Raw genomic sequence first — 22,393 nt, 5'->3', positions numbered from 1 at the left:
CTACCTCCATTACTCTTCCATATTACCATTAGTTTCCTTTGCTGTCCCTCACCTCTGCAGAGGAGAAAAGGTGCTGAAAGCCTAAATCTCAACATGAAGTGCTTTGACCATGATTGCAAATGTTCACATGAACTGACTTCAAATATTCGTGTGGACTGGAATTGGTTTAATACAGGTCACAGCAGGGCAGCCAGCCTGTAACCCTTTAGATGTTGTTGGACTCTTAGCTACCATCCTACCTGACTATTGGCCATGCAGACTGAAGCTATTGAAGTCCAGCATCAGTGTTAAACTGATTCCAGTCCGCACAACTATTTGGAGTCATTTCGTGCAACCATTTGAAGTCAACTGGAAATGGAAATTTCAAACTGATTTGCAGACCTTTAAACTGAGCTTTTGAATGATCCACAGCACAACAGCATGTCATGCTTCAATTTTATTTATTTATTTATTTATTTATTTATTTATTTATTTATTTATTTTGAATATATCCAACACGTTTTGCGGTAAGTTCAGGACACCAGTTGAAGCATTTGCAAAGCTAGCAAATGCAGAAAATCCTGTTAGCTGGTGTTTGAGGATGATCTTTGTCATTTGGGCAGTGTTTGAAGCATTAATTTCCATTCCACAATCATGTTTCACAATTATTTATCATTAGATTCCATTTATGTTTGGCATTGCAAGAAAAAAATCTAATCAACCTCTTCCAACAGGGAAACAATTAAGCAAGAGGTGCCAAAATGAACTCAAGGTTCTGGAAAATGAAATCTGCAAGTATCCAATTGATTTTTCACAGTCTTAATTTTCATTGACTTGATGTTTTAAAGTAAAAGAGAACTGCTGCAATGTGTGTAAAAATCTTTCAAACAGAACTTATTCATGCTTGATTGATTTTTAAAAAGCGCTCCTATGAAGACTCAGTCAATGAAAACTCAAGACTTCCATGCCCTAAATTACTAACAAAAGACATTCTGTTTAAGGGAAGACAAGAGGCGCGTTCACTTTGCCTAAAGGAGCTCGTGATGTTTCTGTTTCTGAAAACAGAGAATCTAAAAATATTCTGGGTAAGTTTTGACTCTTTGCAGAAATTTGGGCATCCATAGCCACCGCAGAACCATTTTTTCTTCTTGTATTACTTCTAATTGCTGACCAGTCACTTACAGGAAAAGCAAACTCAGGCAAATCATTTTATGCTTCCAATGGGAGCTTCTTGAAAGCTGACAATATTCTGACCATGAACTATATTCACTGAAGTATGTCAAACAGTAAGCTGAAATTCTTAGGGTGATGAATTTGGCTTGCGGTAGCAGCTTCTGTGCTTCCACAAAATGGCCCACTGGCCTGATCTCAGCCACTGGGGAAGAAATGAATTCTTAACAATATGTATTTATCATTCTGGAAAGGATCTAACTGACAAATGATAACAGGGGTGAATGATCCCCGCGTCCTTCTATTTTCATTCCACAAAACATAGGAAACAAAAATGCTTTGTCTAAATTACCCAGATTGCTTTGGTTCGCCAGAGAACAAAATGAAGTAAGTGGCTTGCAATAAGATTGCCTTTCCCCTCCTCTTTCATGAAAATATGGGAAATGCAAGGCTGCCTAATCGCCAATATTGCAAACCTACTGGTCCTTAAGTTGACTGTTCATGGGTTTATGGATGCACCTCTTCTGCAAATGGGGCCAACCTCTTCTTGCAACCTACTAACCCTAGCAATTATTTTTTTCTCTCTCCTTTTGTTTCTCTTCTGCCTCCTCCCAATGCCTTGCTACACATGCCAAAGGCTACCTTAAGATGTTTGACATCCCTCCAGGTGCTAGACATGTGTCTGTCCAAGAAGACGAGGCTACCCCTCACATTCTTGGTAAGTGCTTCTCTGCTTAGGTTTGACCATGCTGCCAATAACTCTAATAGACCTAACCCCACTTTCCAGAAGATGCCCAGGAGGACCATTGTGGATGTTACCCTGGCCACTTGGGGAGTCTGAGTGGTACCTCCTGTGGTTCAGGTTGTGGAGCAATTCACTTGACATTGTGACATTGTGTTTCATTATCACTTTTATAACCCGTGGAACTCAATTCAGCATAGGGAAGAGTTAAGAACATAAGATGATACCTGCTGGATCCAGAATCCTGTTCTCACAATAATTGTCAGGCATGGAGAGTACTCATCTCCCTTCGGTAACTTCACAGATAAGAATTAACAAGTGGTTGAGAGATTTATAGCATCATTATTGCAGCATCATGTTACGAGCACAAATACACAGCTCTCTGCAAGGAGGAGGAGGAGAAGAAGAGGAGTTTGGATTTGATATCCCACTTTATCACTACCCTAAGGAGTCTCAAAGCAGCTAACATTCTCCTTTCCCTTCCTCCCCCACAACAAACACTCTGTGAGGTGAGTGGGGCTGAGAGACTTCAGAGAAGTGTGACTAGCCCAAGTTCACCCAGCAGATGCATATGAAGGAGCAGAAATGCAAACCCGGTTCACCAGATTACGAGACTACTGCTCTTAACCATTACACCACACTGGCTACAGTGTGGAGGGCAGTGTGTGGGTAATTTAGACAACTGGTGGGCAGTTGGCTACTCTAAATCCTCCTCCCAACTTCTGCAGCATCTTGGGCGCCATCGAGAAGTTCCTCCCTCCCTCCGACTCCTTTGCTCTCTGATACATTCGGACCTCTGAGTCTGTGGTGAGGGGGGGTCCCCCCACACTCCCAAGTGACGTCTCAAGTCGCTGCCCCCTCCCTTCTGGTTCTCTTGCCATTATCTCAAAAGTGGGTAACTCCTCCCTAAACTGTTCAGCTTCTCTCTCTCTACTTCTGAACACACTGTGGATGGGGGGGAGCAGCTCTTCCCCCTCCAGCTCTCCATCAGAGAGAAGCTGGTCTTCCATAGAACATATTCCCCAGTCCTCGTCTTCAGACCAATCCCTGACAATAACCCCTCATTGTTCCCCTCATTTGTGTTTTCCAGCTACTGGTATTCTTAGGCCTACTGTCTTCAACAGTGGATGTTGAACAACCCTGTTGAGGCTAGTAGCCATTGTCTGGTCCTGTTTTATAACCATCCAAGTTGGTAGTCGTCACCACTTCTTGTGGGAGCAAACATCCATAGTTTAATGATGCAAAGTGTTTAGAAGCACTTCTTTCCAGTCTGTCCTGAATCTTTCAACCTCCGTGTGCTGAACAGACCCAGACCTCCTTTGCTTATCACAGTTGCTGCATCCCGTCTGTCTGGGTGTACATCTAAGATGCTTAAATAGTAGACCAAAAAAACGTAATGTGTGAACGAGGCAAAGATGTTTAGTAACCTGAATCAGAGAGCTAGAAATGGATGCAGCTCCCTCCTGAGTTTATATTCCGTCATGAACCCAGCTTTCCTGCTATGTAGGTCATGCCAAGGTACTTCCTTTGAGGAGGCAAGTGAATCTGGCCAAAAACTGAAGCTTAAAAACATTTGGTTGAGCTTGGCCTGGCCCTGTCAATTTCTGCTTCACATAGGTCACTAACTATGATAGAAAAGAGATTCTGACTAAACATCAGGAAGAGCTTTCTGACAGTAAGAGCTGTTTGACAGTGGAAAAATCTCCCTCAGGAGGTTGTGGACTCTTCTTCCTTGGAGGTTTTTAAGCAAATGAAAGACTGGAGGAACTGCTACCCAAAGTAGTTTGGTCTCTCTTAATACATGGCTTTGCATTACAAGGTGGTGCTTCATTTGCTACCGATTTTGTTGTGGGTGTTCTTGTTATTATTTTAAATTGTGCTTTTCCAAATCCATTTCTGTCTGATGTATTGAGTATGCAGACACAATTTAGCTTTGCAGAATTATATCACTTAAGGTGGTATTTGTCCAACAGAGTCATGCTGCCATCTTCCACCCCCCATGTTTCCATTCAAAAGTTTACATTCAGAGGCGTCGTTAATATTGTGCAGTTGCAGCTAGTTCTTTTGAGCTTTAGCAAAGCACATCATTCACCTTCCCAACATTTGTGTCTCAGAACGTTGCCATGTATTTAAAAATATCAGTCAGGAGGAATCAGTTCCTTTTTCCAAGTCCAATAATTTCAGATGATTTGCCGGCCATCTGAAATCTAAACCCCTCAAAGAAATAATAGCTGGTCCTTGAGAAATCAATAAGATGCTCCTTTGGTGCAGATAGTCATTATATGAGCTCTTTTAAAGCTGATGTTCTCTCTCAGTCCACTGTTGATTTGCTGATATTCACTATAATGGCATATTTTAGGATGATGAACAATCAAAGGATCCACAGATGGGAGGCGATTAAACTAAGTGGTGGGCCTCATCTTGAAAGCATGTAAGGAAGAGACGACAAAATAAATAGCTTAGCCATTTTATAATATCATTATTCAACAGAATTGGAGATGAATGAGGAGCTATATCAATTTGTCATGCAGAAGTCATGAAGCTGTAAGAAAACTGAAGGGCCAGGAAAGCTGATCCCTCAGGAAGTAGGGGTGACAGGGTGGTAGAAAGACTTCATGCCAGCCCCTTTCCAGAACCCATTAAGCCCCCAGAGATGCACACTATTCATTTAAAGAACATGCATTCACCCCCCCAAAAAACTGGAAACTGTAGCTTATACCTCACAGAGCTACAGTTCCCAGAATCCTTCACAAATAGAACCCAGGATTTCTTTTTAGTGAAGGTATATAGCTTAAACGTGTCCTAATTGTACGCTGAATGTTTGGAATGGATGTGATAGGGATGCGGGTGGCACTGTGATCTAAACCACTGAGCCTAGGGCTTGCTGATCAGAAGGTCGGCAGTTTGAATCTCCGTGACGGGATGAGCTCCCGTTTCTCAGTCCAAGCTCCTGACAACCTAGCAGTTCGAAAGTGCGTCAAAGTGCAAGTAGATAAATACGTACCGCTCCGGTGGGAAGATAAATGACGTTTCCATGTGCTGCTCTGGTTTTGCCAGAAGCAGCTCAGTCATGTTGGCCACATGACCTACAAAAACTGTCTGTGGACAAACATCGGCTCCCTTGGCCAGTAAAGCAAGATGAGCGCCACAATCCCAGAGTCGTTTGTGACTGGACTTAACTGTCAGGGGTCCTTTATGGATGTGATGTATCTCTCCTGATTTGGTTACCCTTGACTTGACCAAGTCTGCAGAGGTGGACAATCAACTGGTTGATCCAAATGAGCAGCAGGAAATAGGGTGTTCCATGCTAGGGATCTGGCATAGATCACAATCGTATGCAAGTTTGCAAATCAGTGGCATTTAATTCAGCGGGACTGCTGAATAAATTTGCATTGCTTTGTCTCCAATTCAAATGCCTAGTTGGGCAGACCAAGCTACTATTCTTTCAGCCTTAATCTGCACATTTGCAATATGGGAATGGAAGTCCTCCTGGCCTGTCATAAAGCTTGTTGTAAAGAATTCTGCAATAATGCATTTGAAGCGCTTAAACACTTGGGATGCACTCAATCTGAATAAGCCTCTCCTCAAAGGTTGACTGTAGTCCCTGAGGACACCTCCATTTATATTTATATTTTTTGCAGCAGCAGATTTTATTATTTTTATCAGCCTGTTTCCCAATGGGCCGCTTTCTCCAGTTACATTGCTACAAAATAATTGCTTCAAATATTGCTGTGTGTGCCGCAAACTGCTGGAAAGTGCCCCCAGAGTCATTCCACCGCCACATGCACATTGAAAGCATTTCTGCATCAGCAGTGGTGGCTGGTACCAGTTGGTACTGATAGGGAGGACAGCGGGGAGCCAGAGAGCCAGTGATGGGCAGAAGCAACTAAATCTAGTGTTGTCTCCAGCCTCTTCCCCGATAAGTTCTGCAAGGGCGTCATGAGGTTAAGGAGGATGAAGCTGTCAGCCAGGGTCACCCCAAGGTCTGGTTTCAAGTAAGAAGGCAGGAGGTGAGCTTGGTGGAATCGAGACTGAAGCTGGTGGGTGTCAGGAGCTCGGCCTACACTCGAGTAGGACCCTGGCAGAGACACATGCCTGACTGGCATGTTCCCTCCCTCCTGGTCATTCGTTCAGGAGCTTCAAAAGCTTTCTTCAGCCCGAACATCACAGTGACCAATGCCAACTGATACCGGCATACTTAGGGATCCGCAGAGTCCGCACAGTTCACGTGACAGACCTCAGCAACTCAGCATTTTGGCTAATCTACTTTATTTACATATGAACACACACGGAGTACTGCAACATGGCTCCCTCTCTCTCTAGCATCAGACAGCAAAGAGAAAAAGAACAAAGGACAATAGTCCCACTTCATGGAACACAGTAACACAAACTTCGTGTTTCTATCACATCCCACTCTGTGGAGTCAAAACATACAACCGCCATGTGAAAGACAACAATCCCATGACTGCAATCATGGAGCAGGAATTCTAACAGTGGGTCCCACCCTCCACTCAGCAATCTGCATCTTTCTTTCCTGTAGCTTCACTGCCAAAGAGATCTGATCTGATCTCCCAAAGCTACAGAATGCTCCCGATCATGGAATTGTAGAGTTGGAAGGAACTGCGAGGGTCATACAGTCCAACCCTCTGCAATGCAGTAATCTCAACTAAAGCATCCGTGACAAGGCAGTCCATTCCACTGTCAAACAGCTCTTACTGTCAGAAAGTCCTTCCTAATATTTCTTCAGCATCTCCTTTCTTGTAAATTGAATCCATTGGTTTGGGTCCTGCCCATTGGAGCAGCGTAAAACTAGCTTCCTACATCTGACAGCCCTTAATATATTTGAAGATGGCAATAATTTCACCTCATTTAAAGGATCTAGGTGTTTCATTACCACCTCTTTCCCAAATCTCAGACTGCAGCTCCCTTCCTCCAATATTCATTACAGTATTTTATCACCAGGTTGGGCTATTCTTTCACACCCGAGTGCTGACAGGGGCAGCAGAAAGAGGGCAGCCAATGTAATAGCTCTTTAGAAAAACATAGAATAAGAGAATTGCAGAGTTGGAAGGGACCCTGAGGGTCAACTAGTCCAACCATTTTTGCCCTACGTAGGGCTCTAACCCACAACCCTGATATTAAGAGTCTCAAGCTCTGCCAACTGAGCTATGATCATAATGGTTAATCATAATAAACATTAGAACTTGTAAATGCAGTAAGGAACATTAATCAAATTAATGGGGAACTTGGGCAATGGGGTTTAAATTTGTGAAATGAAAAAGGAGTTAAGGGGGGAATGCACTTGAAAATAATAATGAAACAAATTTAACTGGGAGTCATGGGGGGCAGGGAGTGGAAATTAATAATGAAATTAAGTTATTAAGGAGTAATGGGGTGAATATTAATAGTGGAATGAAATGAACAAGGAGTAATAATGAAATGAATTTAGTGTGGAGTGGCGGGGGGAATAGGGGAATTAATAATGAAATGAGTTTTTAAAGACTTAATGGGGAAAGGGGTGGAAATTAATGGTGAAATTGTTTTTTTCAAATGGGAGAAAGAGGGGGAATAACTATTAATTCTGTCTAACATTTACGATTAAATGTGAAAAAGAGTAAGACGCACTTTGGTTTTACCCTTGACATTTGGCCCTCAGCCTGAAAGGTATGTTGAACCATGGGACTCACCCCCACAAGAGAGCCTGTATGCTGTAATGGTTAAGAGTGGTATATTCGTAATCTGGGGAACTGGGTTCGCGTAATCTGGGGAACTGGGTTCGCTCCTCCACATGCAGCTGCTGGGTGACCTTGGGCCAGTCACACTTCTTTGAAGTCTCTCAGCCCCACTCACCTCACAGAGTGCTTGTTGTGGGGGAGGAAGGGAAAGGAGAATGTTAGCTGCTTTGAGACTCCTTCAGGTTTGAGACTCCTTCATGGATGGCTTTCAAAGAAGAGAAGAAGAAGAGTTTGGATTTGATATCCCGCCTTTCACTCCCCTTCAGGAGTCTCAAAGCGGCTAACAACCTCCTTTCCCTTCCTCCCCCACAACAAACACTCTGTGAGGTGAGTGGGGCTGAGAGACTTCAGAGAAGTGTGACTGGCCCAAGGTCACCCAGCAGCTGCATGTGGAGGAGCGGAGACACGAACCCGGTTCCCCAGATTATGTGACTGCCGCTCTTAACCACTACGCCACCCTGGCTCTCAAAGAGTATGAGACAAATGGCTTATCAATAGCTCCTAGCCACGATGGCTGTGCTCTGTGTGCCTGACTGAAGGCAGTAAGCTACTGAAAACTACAGGAGGGAAGAGTGCTCTTGTGCTTTGGTCTTCCTCGCAGGTTTCCTGCAGGTATCTGGTTGGCCACTGTGAGAACAGGTTGCAAGACTTGATAGACCACTGGCCTGAACCAGCAGGCTTCTCTTGTGTTCTTAAAAAGGCTAGCCACCATTGTTGCCATGTAGTAATACCATATTGACCCGACTATAAGCTGCACCCGCAAATAAAATTCAAGGCTTGTTTGTGGATGAGGCCCGCCTCCCAGCACTACCGCCCTGAACGGGGGCAGGGGGTGGCCGGCGCTCAGCAACCCGCTCCCCAAGCCAGTGCTGACGCGCGGCTCCAAATATAAGCAACACTTTAACTTTTCACAGTTGGAATTTGGAAGAAAAAAAGGTATGGCTTATATTTGGGCCAATACGGTTTTAGTTAATATCAGTGAGCACCACTTTTTATTTGATCTCTGGATTATCTTCAAATAACTCTAAAGCCAGCCCCCTCCCCCAGCCTCTCGTTGCATGTGCTTTCTTTCATTTTCTCCCAACCTGCCCTTGCTATTTTTTTAAAATCTGCTTTGTTATTCCAAGTTAGCTCTAGAGAAACCATCTATGCAGAGGCTACCTCTATTTTCATATTGTGCCTGGAACTCAGTGGGGAGTGAACTAAAGCTAAAAAGAAGCACTAAATAATGGGAGACAAAGCTGAGAAGCTCTGGGTCTTGGGTGGCCACTTATTCATTGCCAATGAGAAGATGAACTGTGTCACCAAAAGGAGGAAGAGGAAAGAGAGCACAGATTTGCACAAACTGTGTATAGGCTAAATTTCATTTATTGTATTTAATATAATTGAAATAAAAATGCATAGTGGGGAAGACTTGACAGGTGACCCTAGTCAAACTGTGGCTTGGCAACTTCAAGGTCCCTGATCTCCCTTCTTAAGGTTCTTTAAATGGATTGTAAATGGGCAGCCCTTTAAACAGAGGATGCCATCAAATAGATTGCATTCTGTAAAATAGAACACATTACTGCCCTATTAGGATTGCTAAACGAGAGCCCAAATTTCATGGCATCAAAACAATGCAAAATGAAGGTCCGAGTGCCTTTTGTATTGTCTTTAAGGAATACATGGCCACCCACCCAATTTAATTGCAATGATTAATCAGCCACCATTTCTGCTTTTATTCCTTCCAGCTGTTAAGAACCAGGCAACGGGTCACTATATTTTGAATGGCAAAGGAGAGGGATCTGGCTCTCGTTCCTTCATTGATCTCGGCTTGGAGTGGGAGTACCACATAGAAGATGACATAGAAACCCTTCAGACGGATGGGCCATTGTATGATGCTATTGTTGTGTTGGTAGGTCATGATCCATTTTCTGTTTTGTAGAGTTTTCTGGTGTGACCAACAGGGCCTGTTCCAGGCCAGAAAGTATCAACGTGGGAGATCCGCTCACAAAACCAACAAGGACATAGCCATGTGGTTGTGACAGAGTAGTTCTGCCCAAATTGTGAGTTTCAAAACTAGAGGCAACCCATCAGTCACACACAGTTGGGGTGAACATGAATGGGACCTAAGATGCACCTTGTATCTGTCTCTGTGCCCTTCATATATTCCACTCTATTTCTGAGTCACCTTGTGCTCTACACTTCAATCCAGGGTCAGATTTAGGTTCATAGCTGTCAACCTTTTCCTTTTCTTGCTAGGAATCCTATTCGGAATAAGGGAAATTCCCTTAAAAGGGGGGAAATGTTCACAGCTATGTTTAGGTTTGATGAGGCCCTAAGCTACTGAAGGTAATGGGGCCCTTTATATGTCCAGCTGTCCTTTGTCAACAACAAATTGTCACTGTTTTTGTGTTGAATATATATGCTATATGGTAATCTAAGAACCTAATAGGTATCTAAAGCCATTTTATTTGTTTTTTATCTTATATTTTGGAAATGTACATCCCAGGTTGTTGTTTTTTTAAAAAAAATTGGGCCCCCAAGAGAGTGGGGCCCTAAGCTATAGCTTGTTTAGCTTATACATAAATCTGGTATTGCTTCAATATTTGATTCTGGTTCCGATCTACTCTGTGTAAAATGAAGCTCTGTCTTCTCCATTCACTTTTATGGGGGATCTGAAAATGGCTAATAATCTGTAAGGACTGAAAAGGAAGGGAGCAGTTAGAATTAGTACAGTACAGGTTATATTTCCTTAACAGTGCATGAAGAGAAGCAGTCAGAAGCTCTGCAGTCTCCTCCATCCACCATTGCCTGTCTGCATGAAAACTTCTGAATGCTCTGTAGGGAAAGCATAGCTTATAGGTGCCTTCTTTGAAGTTATGGGTGTGATATTTAGATAGGCTCTGTGGCCACCCTTATTTGTGACTTTCCCCTCCTGGATTGTAGCTGGATGTTTTCAATGGTCTGGCTACCCCATCAACCTGGAACCAGCCTGGAACTCAGTCTGGTGACCTCCACATAGTACATATTATCCTGGCTCCCATCAGATGAAGGACTTCTATGCAGATTGTGGTTCCTACCAGAAATATTAATGATCAAATCAGTGCATAGGCAAAGGAGAGGTCAAAGTCACCACAGGTGCAAGACATGGCTAGGCTAGGTAAGATGTTGATACAACAGTTGGCAATGCCCTCTGACTCTGATTAGAAAAGAGTGGGAAAATAACAATAACAATAATTAATGATGATGATGATGATGATAATGTATTATTTATACCCCACCCATCTGGCTGGGTTTCCCCAGCCACTCTGGGCAGCTTCCAACAAAATACCAAAATACATCAAACATTAAAAGCTTCCCTAAACACGGCTGCCTTCAGATGTCTTCTAAAAGTCTGGTAGTTGTTCTTCTCTTTGACATCTGGTGGGAGGATGTTTCACAGGGTGAGTGCCACTACCAAGGAGGCCCTCTGCCTGGTTCCCTGTAACTTGGCTTCTCACAGTGAGGGAACTGCCAGAACGCCCTCGGTGCTGCACCTCAGTGTCCGGGTAGAACGATGGGGGTGGAGACGCTCCTTCAGATATACTGGAATGGCTTTAGTGTGGCAAACATGGAGCATCTTTGGACTGCACAAGTGTATGGGAACAGCTTCTGGTGGCTGGGCCTGAGCTGTCTGTTCAGGCCAGCGATGGGTGATGAAACAGCACCAGCTCAGAGTCAGACTTGGCACGGGGTGCCTCCCCTCTGGGAAGGCTCCTGCAGCTCAGATGCTGGTGCCAGGGTTGTGGGCTGGACTGGCATGGAACAAAAGAGTGACAGCCCACTAGGTCCCTCTCCAAGATCATGCTGCTCATTGGCTGAGTCCCCACCATCACCAGGCAGCTCAGATATCTCACAAGACCCTAACATACCTTGTTCCAGGCCACTGGGCCCCTCCCCAGAGTCATCAGCCTCCAACTCTTCACGCTGCTCCCACCTCTCAGTCTGATCTGACCAGCCCCTCCAAGACATCTCCTCAAAACTCATAACACATATCCCATCAGCCTCAGCCAGCACAACCGTGACCATGGATGATGGAGGCTATAGTCCAATAATATCAGGAGGGTATCAGGTTGGGGAAGGCTGCCCTCAACGCTACCAGCCACAATAGCAGGGCAACCATCAAGTTTTGAGTTGGGTATTGTTGTTTTTTATCATCTGCTAAGGTACAGCAAATACTGTATCTTCCTCTCTTGTGGCTCTGAAAAGAAAAGAAAATTCCTAAAGGAAAGTCCCCAAGTTTCCAACTACTGACATTATGTCCCATTTGAACAACCTTTTGACAGATCATTCCTCGGGACAATGTCACGCAGTCGAGCCTGACATACAAATACATAATCCACGAGGATTCGGTCCCCAACGTCAACAGCAACAATGTACTTCAAGAGGACCTGGATACCTTTGAGTGGGCTTTGAAGAGTTGGTCCCAATGTTCCAAGCCTTGTGGAGGAGGCAAGTCATAGTATTGTCTGGTACGAGGGAGTAGAAGAATATATGGGAGAACTGTGTGTGTCTTTTTAGTGCCCGCACATGCAGGGGTGGAGGAAAGGGTGTGTGGTGGGGGCGGACCACCCTGCGTGTCGCCACTTGGGGGGTGACGAAATGCTGGATGGCACGGGGCCTGCAGCGTCTCTCCTGGGAGTGATGCAGTGGCTTGAGCACCGGTAGGCTCCACGCTGCCCCAAACAGTCCACCTGTTGCCTCCCCATCAGCTGTAGGGTGGCTGAGTGGGAGAAGGTAGGTAGACTTCTCGGAGGTCCAGTGGAGCGTCCTGCCATGGCTTGCCCTGCGGGCAGCTGGCCCCACCCCTGGGTGCAGAGCATGCGTGCCACCCCAGATGCCTGATCGGTTTGCTCCGCCGCTGTGCTCATGAAGAGTTGTATTTGACAGAACCACTGAGTGAGCAGAACAATTTCCACTGACGCAATGGAATCTCCCTTCCTTCTGCTCCCTCTGTGTGTCCCCACCCACATCAAATCTACTCTGGGAGTTTCTCCCAACCATCCAAAAAAGAGCTGCAAATGATCCCATTGAGCACATGGATTGACAATATGGACAGACTAGTTACTTACGAACGAATTGCATATCAACGCAAATTAAGAATGGATAAATATGAAGAAATTTGGAAGGAATACTTAAGCAATAAGGTGGAAAGTGGTGGGAAGTAGGGGGAGGAGAGGAGGGGAAATATTGATAAAAAGGTGTTGTTATAGGTATATCAGTACTCAAATCTGAATTGTTAAAATGTGTTATTAGTGTTATTGTGGTTTTTGTTGTATGTTTTTTGTGTGACTGCTGTTTGTATTGAAAAAATGATTTTTATTTTTATTTTTAAGAGTTGGGGGGTTCACAAGGGGGAGAGAGGGAGGGAAATGGTTCCACTTGTGATTCTGTTGGATTCAGTCCAAAGTAGTTGCAAAGCCCAAAACACAGTGATCTTCTGTAATAAATTAAAAACTGCACCAAATTCTGCACTTTGAATGACACTGGAAAGCTGATTGTGTTTGCATTGTACATGTGGGGTTCCCCCCCTTTTCTGAATTGTTGTTTGGTTTCCATCCCCAGGTTTCCAAGACACTAAGTATGGGTGCCGCAGGAAGAGTGATAGCAAAATGGTACACCGCAGCTTCTGTGAAGCCAGCAAAAAACCCAAGCCCATTCGTAGGATGTGCAACCTTCAGGAATGTACGCAGCCATTGTAAGCATCTGCTCCTTTTCAGTGATGTATTGGCACCAGCAGTGTGGGGTCAAAAAAGCTTTATCCAAGTGGGCATAGAGTCTCTCCTCAGTGAAACAACAGGCAGCCAGATTCAGTGACAGGTCCTGCCAGTTGATTTCCCACAACTTACCAAGGCAGCATATTATGGACAACGGGAAGTACATCAAGTGCTAACCCCAAAGCTGTAATCCAGCTGTCTTGAAGGCTTTGTTTGGAATCGGAGATTACACTTTGCAGCCTTCTGCCTCTCCTGCACATCCTCAAGTTTCCGCATACTTAGGCTGAATGTTTGCTGCCTTTATCTATGTGACAGAAAGAACTTGTCATCCTGCCTGTTAAATCCTGCTCAGAGTAGACCTGTTGAAATTACTGGGCCTAAGAGAGCCATGTTCATTAATTCCAAGGAGTCTACTCTGAGTAGGATCCAGTTATATACACATCGACTACTATCATTATTAGATTTCTATGCAGCAAACTCATACAAAAACATATCCATTCAGTGTCCAGAAGCTCAATTAAAACTGAAACAACTTAAGAAATTAAAAAAGAACAGAATACATTAAAGAAACAAAAATACATACCATATTTTTCGCCCCATAGGACGCACTTTTCCCCCTCCAAAAATGAAGGGGGAATGTGTGTGCATCCTATGGAGCGAATGCAGGCTTCCGCTGAAGCCTGGAAAGCGAGAGGCGTCGGTGCGCACCTACCCCTCTTGCTCTCCAGACTTCACGCACCTCTCCGCAAGGCGCGGGAGCCCTGCGCTGGGCTCCCACTGCTTGTGGAGAGTTGCCTGCATGAGGAAGGCTGGGCGCGCTGAGCCCAACATGCCCAGACTTCGCGCACCTCTCCGCAAGGCGCGGGAGCCCTATGCTGGGCTCCCGCTGCTTGCGGAGAGTTGCCTGTTCTGGGGGCTGGGGTCGGGGGAAGCTTGGGCTTCCCTCACCCCAGCCCCGCACCTGGGGGGGAAATAATTTCCCCCCTTTATTCCCCCCCCCAAAAAACCCTAGGTGCACCTTATGGGATGGTGCGTCCTATAGGGCGAAAAATACAGTATATGGGTCATGGAATCGTAGAGTTGGAAGGTACCCAAGAGTTGCCTAGTCCAACTCCCTGCAATAAAGGAATCACAACTATAGCATCCTTGACAGGTGGCCATCTGACCTCTGTTTAACGCCCCCCCCCCCTCTTGAAGGAAGGTGTACCATCTTCTGAGATGGTCCATTCTATTGATGGACACCTGACAAAAATGTTCTAATCATGACCAATCATTTTCGCAAGAAGGTTTTCTAAAAGAGCCAAGTCTAAAGTTGTTGCCTGAAGATCTTTACAGGTGATGCAAGCTAGATTTCCTAGTTTCCTTACAACAGTGAAAGCCAACAGCGATAATATTTGTGCTGCATGCAGATCAATCCTGGGTAGAGTTAGTGTTTTGCACTAGTTAGTGTATTCCTATTTAATGCTCTTCTCTCTGCCCCATCTCAGCTGGGTATCAGAAGAATGGGAGCATTGCACCAAAACCTGTGGGACCTCTGGTTATCAGATCCGAACTGTGCGCTGCATCCAGCCTCTCCACGATGGTGCAAATCGCTCCGTCCATTTCAAGTACTGTAGTGGGGATCGCCCTGAGAGCCGGCGGCCATGCAACAGGACACCGTGCCCTGCTCAGTGGAAAACCTGGCCGTGGAGTCCAGTAAGCAAACCGGGTCTTCTGTGTTTCATCAACCATTATGGGCGGAGATAGCCAAAAACAAAAAAAAACCACCTCTGGGTTAAAAAGCCCAGGACACCTACAGTATACTTCATTTTGCCATAATGGAGAGAGGTTATTGACCAGCAGGCCCTCCAGCAAAATGTTGTAGCATGGAGTGCATCAGTTCAAGGTCCCAGCCATTCCATTGCATTTCTTCCTTCCCCCTCAGTTTTCCATAAAATTCAGTCCATTGATCTTGCTTTGCCATCGCTGGGCTGTTCTTTGGGGCAGGGACACCCCCCCCCCACCGAGGGATTTCCCTAGGAGGTTAAGTTAGAAGCCTCATGACCCCCCCCCCCCAAATATATATATATCCTGGTGATGCAACACTCTTTTGTGTGGGTTGTGGGTGATTTCTTCCCCCAAATAATGATTTTTTCTCAATTATTCTTAATTAATTTTGTATCATCCATAGATCTCAAGGCAGTTCACAACATAAAAATACAAGATAAAAAACACAAAATGGCTGATAAAACCAAAAACAAACCAGTAACCCCTGTCAGGAGTTCAGCCTACACTCAAGTAGGACCCTGGCAGAGACACATGCCCGACTGGCATGTTCCCTCTCTCCTCATCTTTCGTTTGGGAGCTTCAAAAGCTTTCTTCAGCCTGAACATCACAGTGACCAATGCCAACCGACACTGGCACACTTAGGGATATGCAGAGTTTGCGCAGTTCGCATGACAGACCTCAGCAACTCAGCATTTTGGCTAATCTACTTTATTTATGGAGCACTGCAACATGGCTCCCTCTCTCTCAAGCATCAAACAGCAAAGAGAATGAACAAAGGACAATAGTCCCACTTCACGGAACACAGTAACACAAACATCCTGTCTCCGTCACTTCCCACTTTATGGAGTCAAAACATAGCGTCATGTGAAAGACAAAAATCCCATGACTGCAATCATGGAGCAGGAATTCTAACAACCCTCACCCACTCACAACTTGAACACTGGAAATAGAGGGAATTATATTTGTCTAATTACACACACACTCATGAGTCATCTTGAATCAGACCAAAGATCCAACTAAGTCCAACATCCTGTTTCTCAGGGTAATCAACCAGGTGCCACAGTGGGATGCCCACAAGCAGAGAATCCCCTTTAAATCAAGATAAATGAAATAAAGAAAAATATGCCTCTCAACAGAAAAGTTTCATTTAGCCATCATGGATAAAAGCCATTGTACAAGCAGGAGCTTCTAACAACCTTCACGTCTAAAAGCTCCAAGGGCTTTTGGTCGTGCAACAATGGTGGTTAAGCAGTTTCAAACTTGTTGGCATTGAAAATGTGAGCATGCTTCAACCAAAGGCATAGTTGATACAGGGCTGCCTCTTGCTAAAATACTATATATAATAAACTAGAATCATCCATCACTTTGTCATATTTCCAGACTCAGACAAAATCTGGACATGCACCCAATTAACGTGTGCTAATTTCAAGGTCTGTTGTTTGATTTCATTTCCTAGTTGATGAGTATTGTTCATATGGCTATATATCATTCTTTTTTTCAAAAAAAGGGAGGAAAGTACCCCTTACAACACTATTGTGTGGCAAGGAAAGGCAGGAGAATATATTTAAATTATTTATGAGCAAGCCTCTAACTTCAAGGATGCTCTCTTAGTGCTCTTAGTGATCTAGTCCTAGATCACATTTTAATAATTGTGAGAATGGATACCTGCATCTGGATGGAAGCAAAGCAGAACTGTAGTATTTACAGCTGCTGTTTTTACCAGCTATGGATTTTAGTCCTGTGCCAAACATCTATCCTGTGTGGGTTTCTTTTACCATTGTCCACCAGTTAAGAGGAAAAGAAATTGCATTTGAAAATTAACAGAAGGGCAGGAAAATTCAGTGACATTCTCATCAGTGGAGTCCAGGGCTTTTGTCACATTAGTCTTACTTTCAAGATGGTTGAGAGATGTTCACAAGTATATTTCCTTCCTTCCTTCCTTCCTTCCTTCCTTCCTTCCTTCCTTCCTTCCTTGCTTGCTTGCTTGCTTGCTTGCTTGCTTCCTTCCTATCATCTCAGCCTTCCCAGATGCCTTCAATCAAAGCCCAGGGGAGGGCATCATAGGTACATCCATCTATGGGGCTTTTTCAAATCAGGAAGCACAGACAGCCAGGGAGGCTGCAGAATATTTTGGGGGAAATGTTTCCTTGAAAGAAAACCTCAGCTGCCTTGCAACAACAGGCTAAGCTCTAAACTCCATGCTCACCAAAATTCTAAACAAAATCTCAAGTGTCCTGAGAATGAGGCAGTAAAACGGGAGCTTCTTTTGCAGAGGAAGAAAGCCTTTGAGAAACTGAGGGACAGATTTTGGCTCAGGGGTAATGTGGTTGTAGAGCCCATCAACGTGCATGGCTGTTTTGCGGCATAGCACAAGCCAGAAATTGAAGTTTCCAATTGAACACTGGCTAACCACAGGGTAGAAGGAAAATTGGGAAGGTTGAGGTTACTAGGAAATGAATGGTTGAAGGGTAATGCTGAGTTAACAGAGCACTCATGAAGCATGCTTCTCCTTCCTTTAAAGGTCTGCTTGCAATGTCATGCATGTCCATATTTTGGCAAATGGTTTTGGTTTAACTAGGACAAGGTGGCAATAGATAGCATTGCATCAGTGCCACAATCTGGCTTTACCTGTGGAGCAGCTGAAGATAGCTGTTAAACCTGGCAATGTGTCATTTATTGGGAAAGAAGGAAAGGGGGCAGTCCCAAATCTGGTCAGATTTTGGCCTTTTCAAAGAGAGTTTCATCCTTCCAGCTCCAGCAGCAGCAATGCAGCCACCTGTACAACTCCCTTCCTCAGTGTGGTGTAGTGGTTAAGAGCGGTAGTCTCGTAATCCTGGGTAACCGGGTTCGCGTCTCCGCTCCTCCACATGCAGCTGCTGGGTGACCTTGGGCCAGTCACACTTCCTTGAAGTCTCTCAACCCCACTCACCTCACAGAGTGTTTGTTGTGGGGGAGGAAGGGAAAGGAGAATGTTAGCCGCTTTGAGACTCCTTAAAGGGAGTGAAAGGCGGGATATCAAATCCAAACTCTTCTTCTTCTTCTCATTTGGTTAAGGATATGTGTGCAGAAGTCTCCATGGTTTCTTTTATCTATAGTTCCTTGTTGCTTTTTGTCCATAGTGCTCTGTGACCTGCGGAGAAGGAACAGAGTCCAGGCAAGTCTTATGCCGCACCGGCGACCAGTGCAATGGAGAGAAGCCAGAATCCGTGAGGGTTTGCAAGCTCGCCCCCTGCAATGGTAAGCAAAAGGTTGTCCTCTAACTGCGTCAGGATTGGATCGTTCCAGTTTCTGGAATTCTGGCAACATCTGGAATTTGGTGCAAAGCAAGGGGAATGCTCTGAGAGTTGCTCCAGTTTGATGCAGAACAGATCTTCCCATTTCTGTGTACCATGCCAAGAAAATTCCACAGGTGGATTTCCCATTAATTTAGAACAAAAGTGATTGGTGGGGGCCTGCCAGATGTTGTTGGACTACAACTCACATCACTGAAGGACACTGGCTAGGATGGCTCAGCCTGATGGGGACTGAAGTCTGACAACATCCAGAGGTCACTCTGTCCACTATCCCTGATTTGGAACACAGAGCATATAGCCAGCTTGTTAGGGGAGATATTCTCACTGGGAAAACAGTGGCAGGGAAGGGTTAAAACAACAACAGCCCTGATTTGCTTGCTTCCCAGGCCTTTTTTACCCCAATAAATTTTATTAAAGTTTGAAATAAAATATACCAAGGTTAATATCAAATATCCAATATCTTTTTTATCAAAGATAAAAAACTAATCTAAATAAAAACATGAACCAAAAGGAGAAAAAGAAAATAGACTGAGAAATAAAGAAAAAAGAGAACTTCCAATTCTTCATCTGTTGGCTATACGTAAAAAATAATTCAAGACATCCACCCCAACAACTCTACTTTCTATAAACCAATTATTTTCTTCAATCATCAAACCCAGATATCATAAGTTTATTTTTCACACGGAAAATTTCTGATCTTTAGTAAATATTGACAAAGATTGTTTCCTCTGATTAAACACATCAGCTTCGCCATATCAGCTGAGTCCAATAATTTTAACAACCGTTCTTCCATGATAGGTAACAATGAATGCATGCATCCCAGTCCGGATGAATTTGCACACCCTGCGAGTGGCATGTGATGTAACAGAAAGAGATAGAAGCAACATGAAATACCTGGTTATCAGAAAATTCTGCTGCTCTAAAAGCCTGGTGCACAGTGCTCTTCTTGTAAAAATGAATAAATGAATGAGATGCTGGCACTCCACAGTCAGAGGCTATATGCTTCTGAATGCCAATTCCTTGGTACCTGAAGGGAAAGTGCTGTTGCTCTCTGGTCCTGCTTGGGGGCTTGCACCAGAGCTTCTGTTTGGCTGCTGTGAGAAAGGATGCTATGCCAAATGGTCCACCAGGCATCAAACTCCATTAGTGTTGGTTTTGCATGTTCCTGGGTTGAGGAGGGCATTTCAGAAGGGTACCACTATTGAGAAGGTCCTCTCACAAGTTGCCACATATCTTAGCTCAGAGAACCATGGCGTGGTGAGAAGGATATCCCCTGGTGATATTAAAGTTTGGGCAGATGTATAAGAGAGCGGGCAGTTTTTCGGGTATCTATTTCCCAAGCTTCCTAGGACTTTATATTAGTATTATTCATTTCATTTCTATACCACTATATATTTTAAAGAACAAATCCCAAAGCAGTTTACAGCACATTGTTGTTGTTGTTTAGTCATTTAGTCATGTCCAACTCTTCATGACCCCATGGACCAGAGCACGCCAGGCACTCCTGTCTTCCACTGCCTCCCGCAGTTTGGTCAGATTCATGTTGGTAGCTTCAAGAACACTGTCCAACCATCTCGTCCTCTGTCATCCCCTTCTCCTTGTGCCCTCAGTCTTTCCCAACATCAGGGTCTTTTTCAGTGAGTCTTCTCTTCTCATGAGGTGGCCAAAGTATTGGAGCCTCAGCTTCAGGTCAAAGTATTGGAGCCTCAGCTTCAGGACCTGTCCTTCCAGTGAGCACTCAGGGCTGATTCCCTTTAGAAAATTCCCTTAGAGCACATTAAAATGGCAAATAAAGCAATCCAGAATAAAACAAGCTTTGAGGAAAGCTTTCCTCAAGCTTTGAGGAAAATATTTCAGATCCTTCTCTAAGTGACATTTTGCTTTCCCCATTCTCCAGCCTGGCATGCAGAGATCTCCGCATGGTTGCAATTGGACCCGTTGCAAAATGTGCCTGGCGCCTGGCTAATTTCTAACACTGTATTCCCACAATGCTAATTTTATTTTCTCCAACCTCTTTCCCATTGGCCTTACAATAGAGAAAAGGAGAAAATGTTGCAGCATTGAAGCCTAACTGCAATCAAAACAAGCACTTTAAATTTAGCTCAGTAGAATTTTGGCAGTCAGAGCAATCAACACCAGCGTTGCATTTGGGAGGTGAGCTTCCAACTGCAGCTTCTGAACCACTCTCAAAGCCAGTCCTACATAGAGTGAGTTGCAACAATTCAACAGAGAAATTACCAGCTCTTAAACTACAGCAGCTTTCACATGAAACTTTACAAAGTCTGATGCCTGTTGTATTCACTAGAGACACTAGAGGGAAGCAAAGATGTATCTGTTAGCTGAGGGTGGAAACACCTGGAGGTTTTCATTGGTATAAAATGGCATTTCACCTTATCTCTCAAGCCCTGTCGGAAAGAACAGTGCTTCCAATACAATATTATAAGGGAGCCATATTTATTTTTGGCTCAGTGTAAAGAAAGGGCAGGCAGTACAACACCACAGGATTATTTCCAGGTCCATCCCAAGGTTTCATGGACAGTTTTGCGAGACCACTCTTGCCTCTTCCTCCCTCAGCTACAATGAGGCTCACGACCAAATGTAAGAAGGAGAAGGTTTTCTACCGTGGGAACCTGGTGAATAAGAAATGGATGTCTAGATTATGTGTAGTCCATCTAAAAGGCCAAAAAAACCCAACCCCCGGGAACCTGTGAGTACGCAACTCAGAGTTGGTACTGATGTGCTCAAAAGTAGACTTTTTTTAGAAAATGAAACAAAACTTTGCACTGCTATACTTGGATTGATCTGCCCCACCATGAAATGCATGTGATAGTTTATTGAACAGGTAATAACCATGGGGTGGCTTTGGGGACCTTTGTGAATACAGTGGGACCTTGGTTTTTGAACTTAATTGGTTCCAGGAGTCCATTCAATTCCCAAAACTGTTCAAGAACCAAGGCATGGCTTCCAATTGGCTGCAGCAACTTCCTGCACTCAATCAGAAGCCATGGAACGTTCCAAAAAACGTTCGCAAACCAGAACACTTCCAGTTTCGCGGCCTTCGGGAGCCGATTTCTTTGGGAGCCAAGCCGTTCAAGTACCAAGGTACCTTTGCAGTTTAGAATTGCATTTGCTGCACCAGACAACTAAAATCTGGTCAGTCTACACATGCAGCAGAGAAGCAAAAGCTTCTCTGAGGTGATAAGTTTTTTTACATGTAGGAACAGTTTTAAAAAATGGCATTTCTCAATCACAGTCAGAAGTGGTACAGCCTCCCTCCCCTTTCGCTTTAGGGTTTTTCTACAACCACCTCATTCTGTTGCAAGTTGCAGATCAGGCCAAAGTGACAAAGTGTTCAGCAACTATTACATAAGGATGACATTTGGCAAAACAAGAACAACACATCTCTGGCGCCCCTCCGCATATTGGAAACCCAGTGCAAAGATTTGTGCTTCAGTGGTAGTAGCTAGAGTTGTTTAGATATCATCTTAGAAGTTTTCAGCCTTGGATTTGTTTCGCTTCTGATGAAATTCCTATAGCTATTTTGTGTTTATGGAGCACAGCAATCTGTTCTTGTGTGTAGCAGAAATGGTTGTTATCATAAGATTTGAGTGGGTAATTCCATGGTTTCTCATGGTTTCATGCATGTGAAGGGCTTCAAACAGGCTAAAAATGCAGTTATGAGCCTTTGGGTAATAGCATCCTTACTGGAAGGCTGATAATTCTCTCACTTCAATCTCTCCTGGGGAGCCAGACTTTTTCTTCCTCCTACACCCCTTCTCCAACGTAAGCTAATGGATAGATCTCTCCCAGGGAAAAGAAGCTGTGTCCCCCAAAATACAAGCAGAAGTCCCCTCCCCATGACCCCTAGGAATCATGATCCTTACTTGATGGTAACACTTTCACCACTCCCATCTTTCTTGGGGTCCCATGCTCCATTTCCCACCCCACCTACTAGAATTACGATTTCCC

At 44.4% G+C, this 22,393-nt stretch overlaps 1 protein-coding gene across 1 annotated transcript in view; it reads left to right on the top strand.

Moving 5' to 3' along the window:
• The window catches only part of ADAMTS3 (ADAM metallopeptidase with thrombospondin type 1 motif 3), a 134,065-nt gene that overhangs the window by 98,939 nt on the left and 12,733 nt on the right, over nucleotides 1–22,393 (top strand). Inside the window, exons 17-22 of the mRNA XM_083756368.1 lie at nucleotides 1,787–1,867; nucleotides 9,357–9,520; nucleotides 11,934–12,099; nucleotides 13,213–13,345; nucleotides 14,852–15,059; nucleotides 18,251–18,368. Coding sequence (XP_083612494.1) covers nucleotides 1,787–1,867; nucleotides 9,357–9,520; nucleotides 11,934–12,099; nucleotides 13,213–13,345; nucleotides 14,852–15,059; nucleotides 18,251–18,368 — 870 coding nt within the window. The remainder of the gene's footprint in view (nucleotides 1–1,786; nucleotides 1,868–9,356; nucleotides 9,521–11,933; nucleotides 12,100–13,212; nucleotides 13,346–14,851; nucleotides 15,060–18,250; nucleotides 18,369–22,393) is intronic.

This window comes from Podarcis gaigeae (assembly GCF_964106915.1).
Source record: "Podarcis gaigeae genome assembly, chromosome: 9".
NCBI lineage: Eukaryota > Metazoa > Chordata > Lepidosauria > Squamata > Lacertidae > Podarcis > Podarcis gaigeae.
The sequence above is the reverse complement of the archived record's forward strand: the minus strand, read 5'-3'. Positions and strand labels throughout refer to the sequence as shown.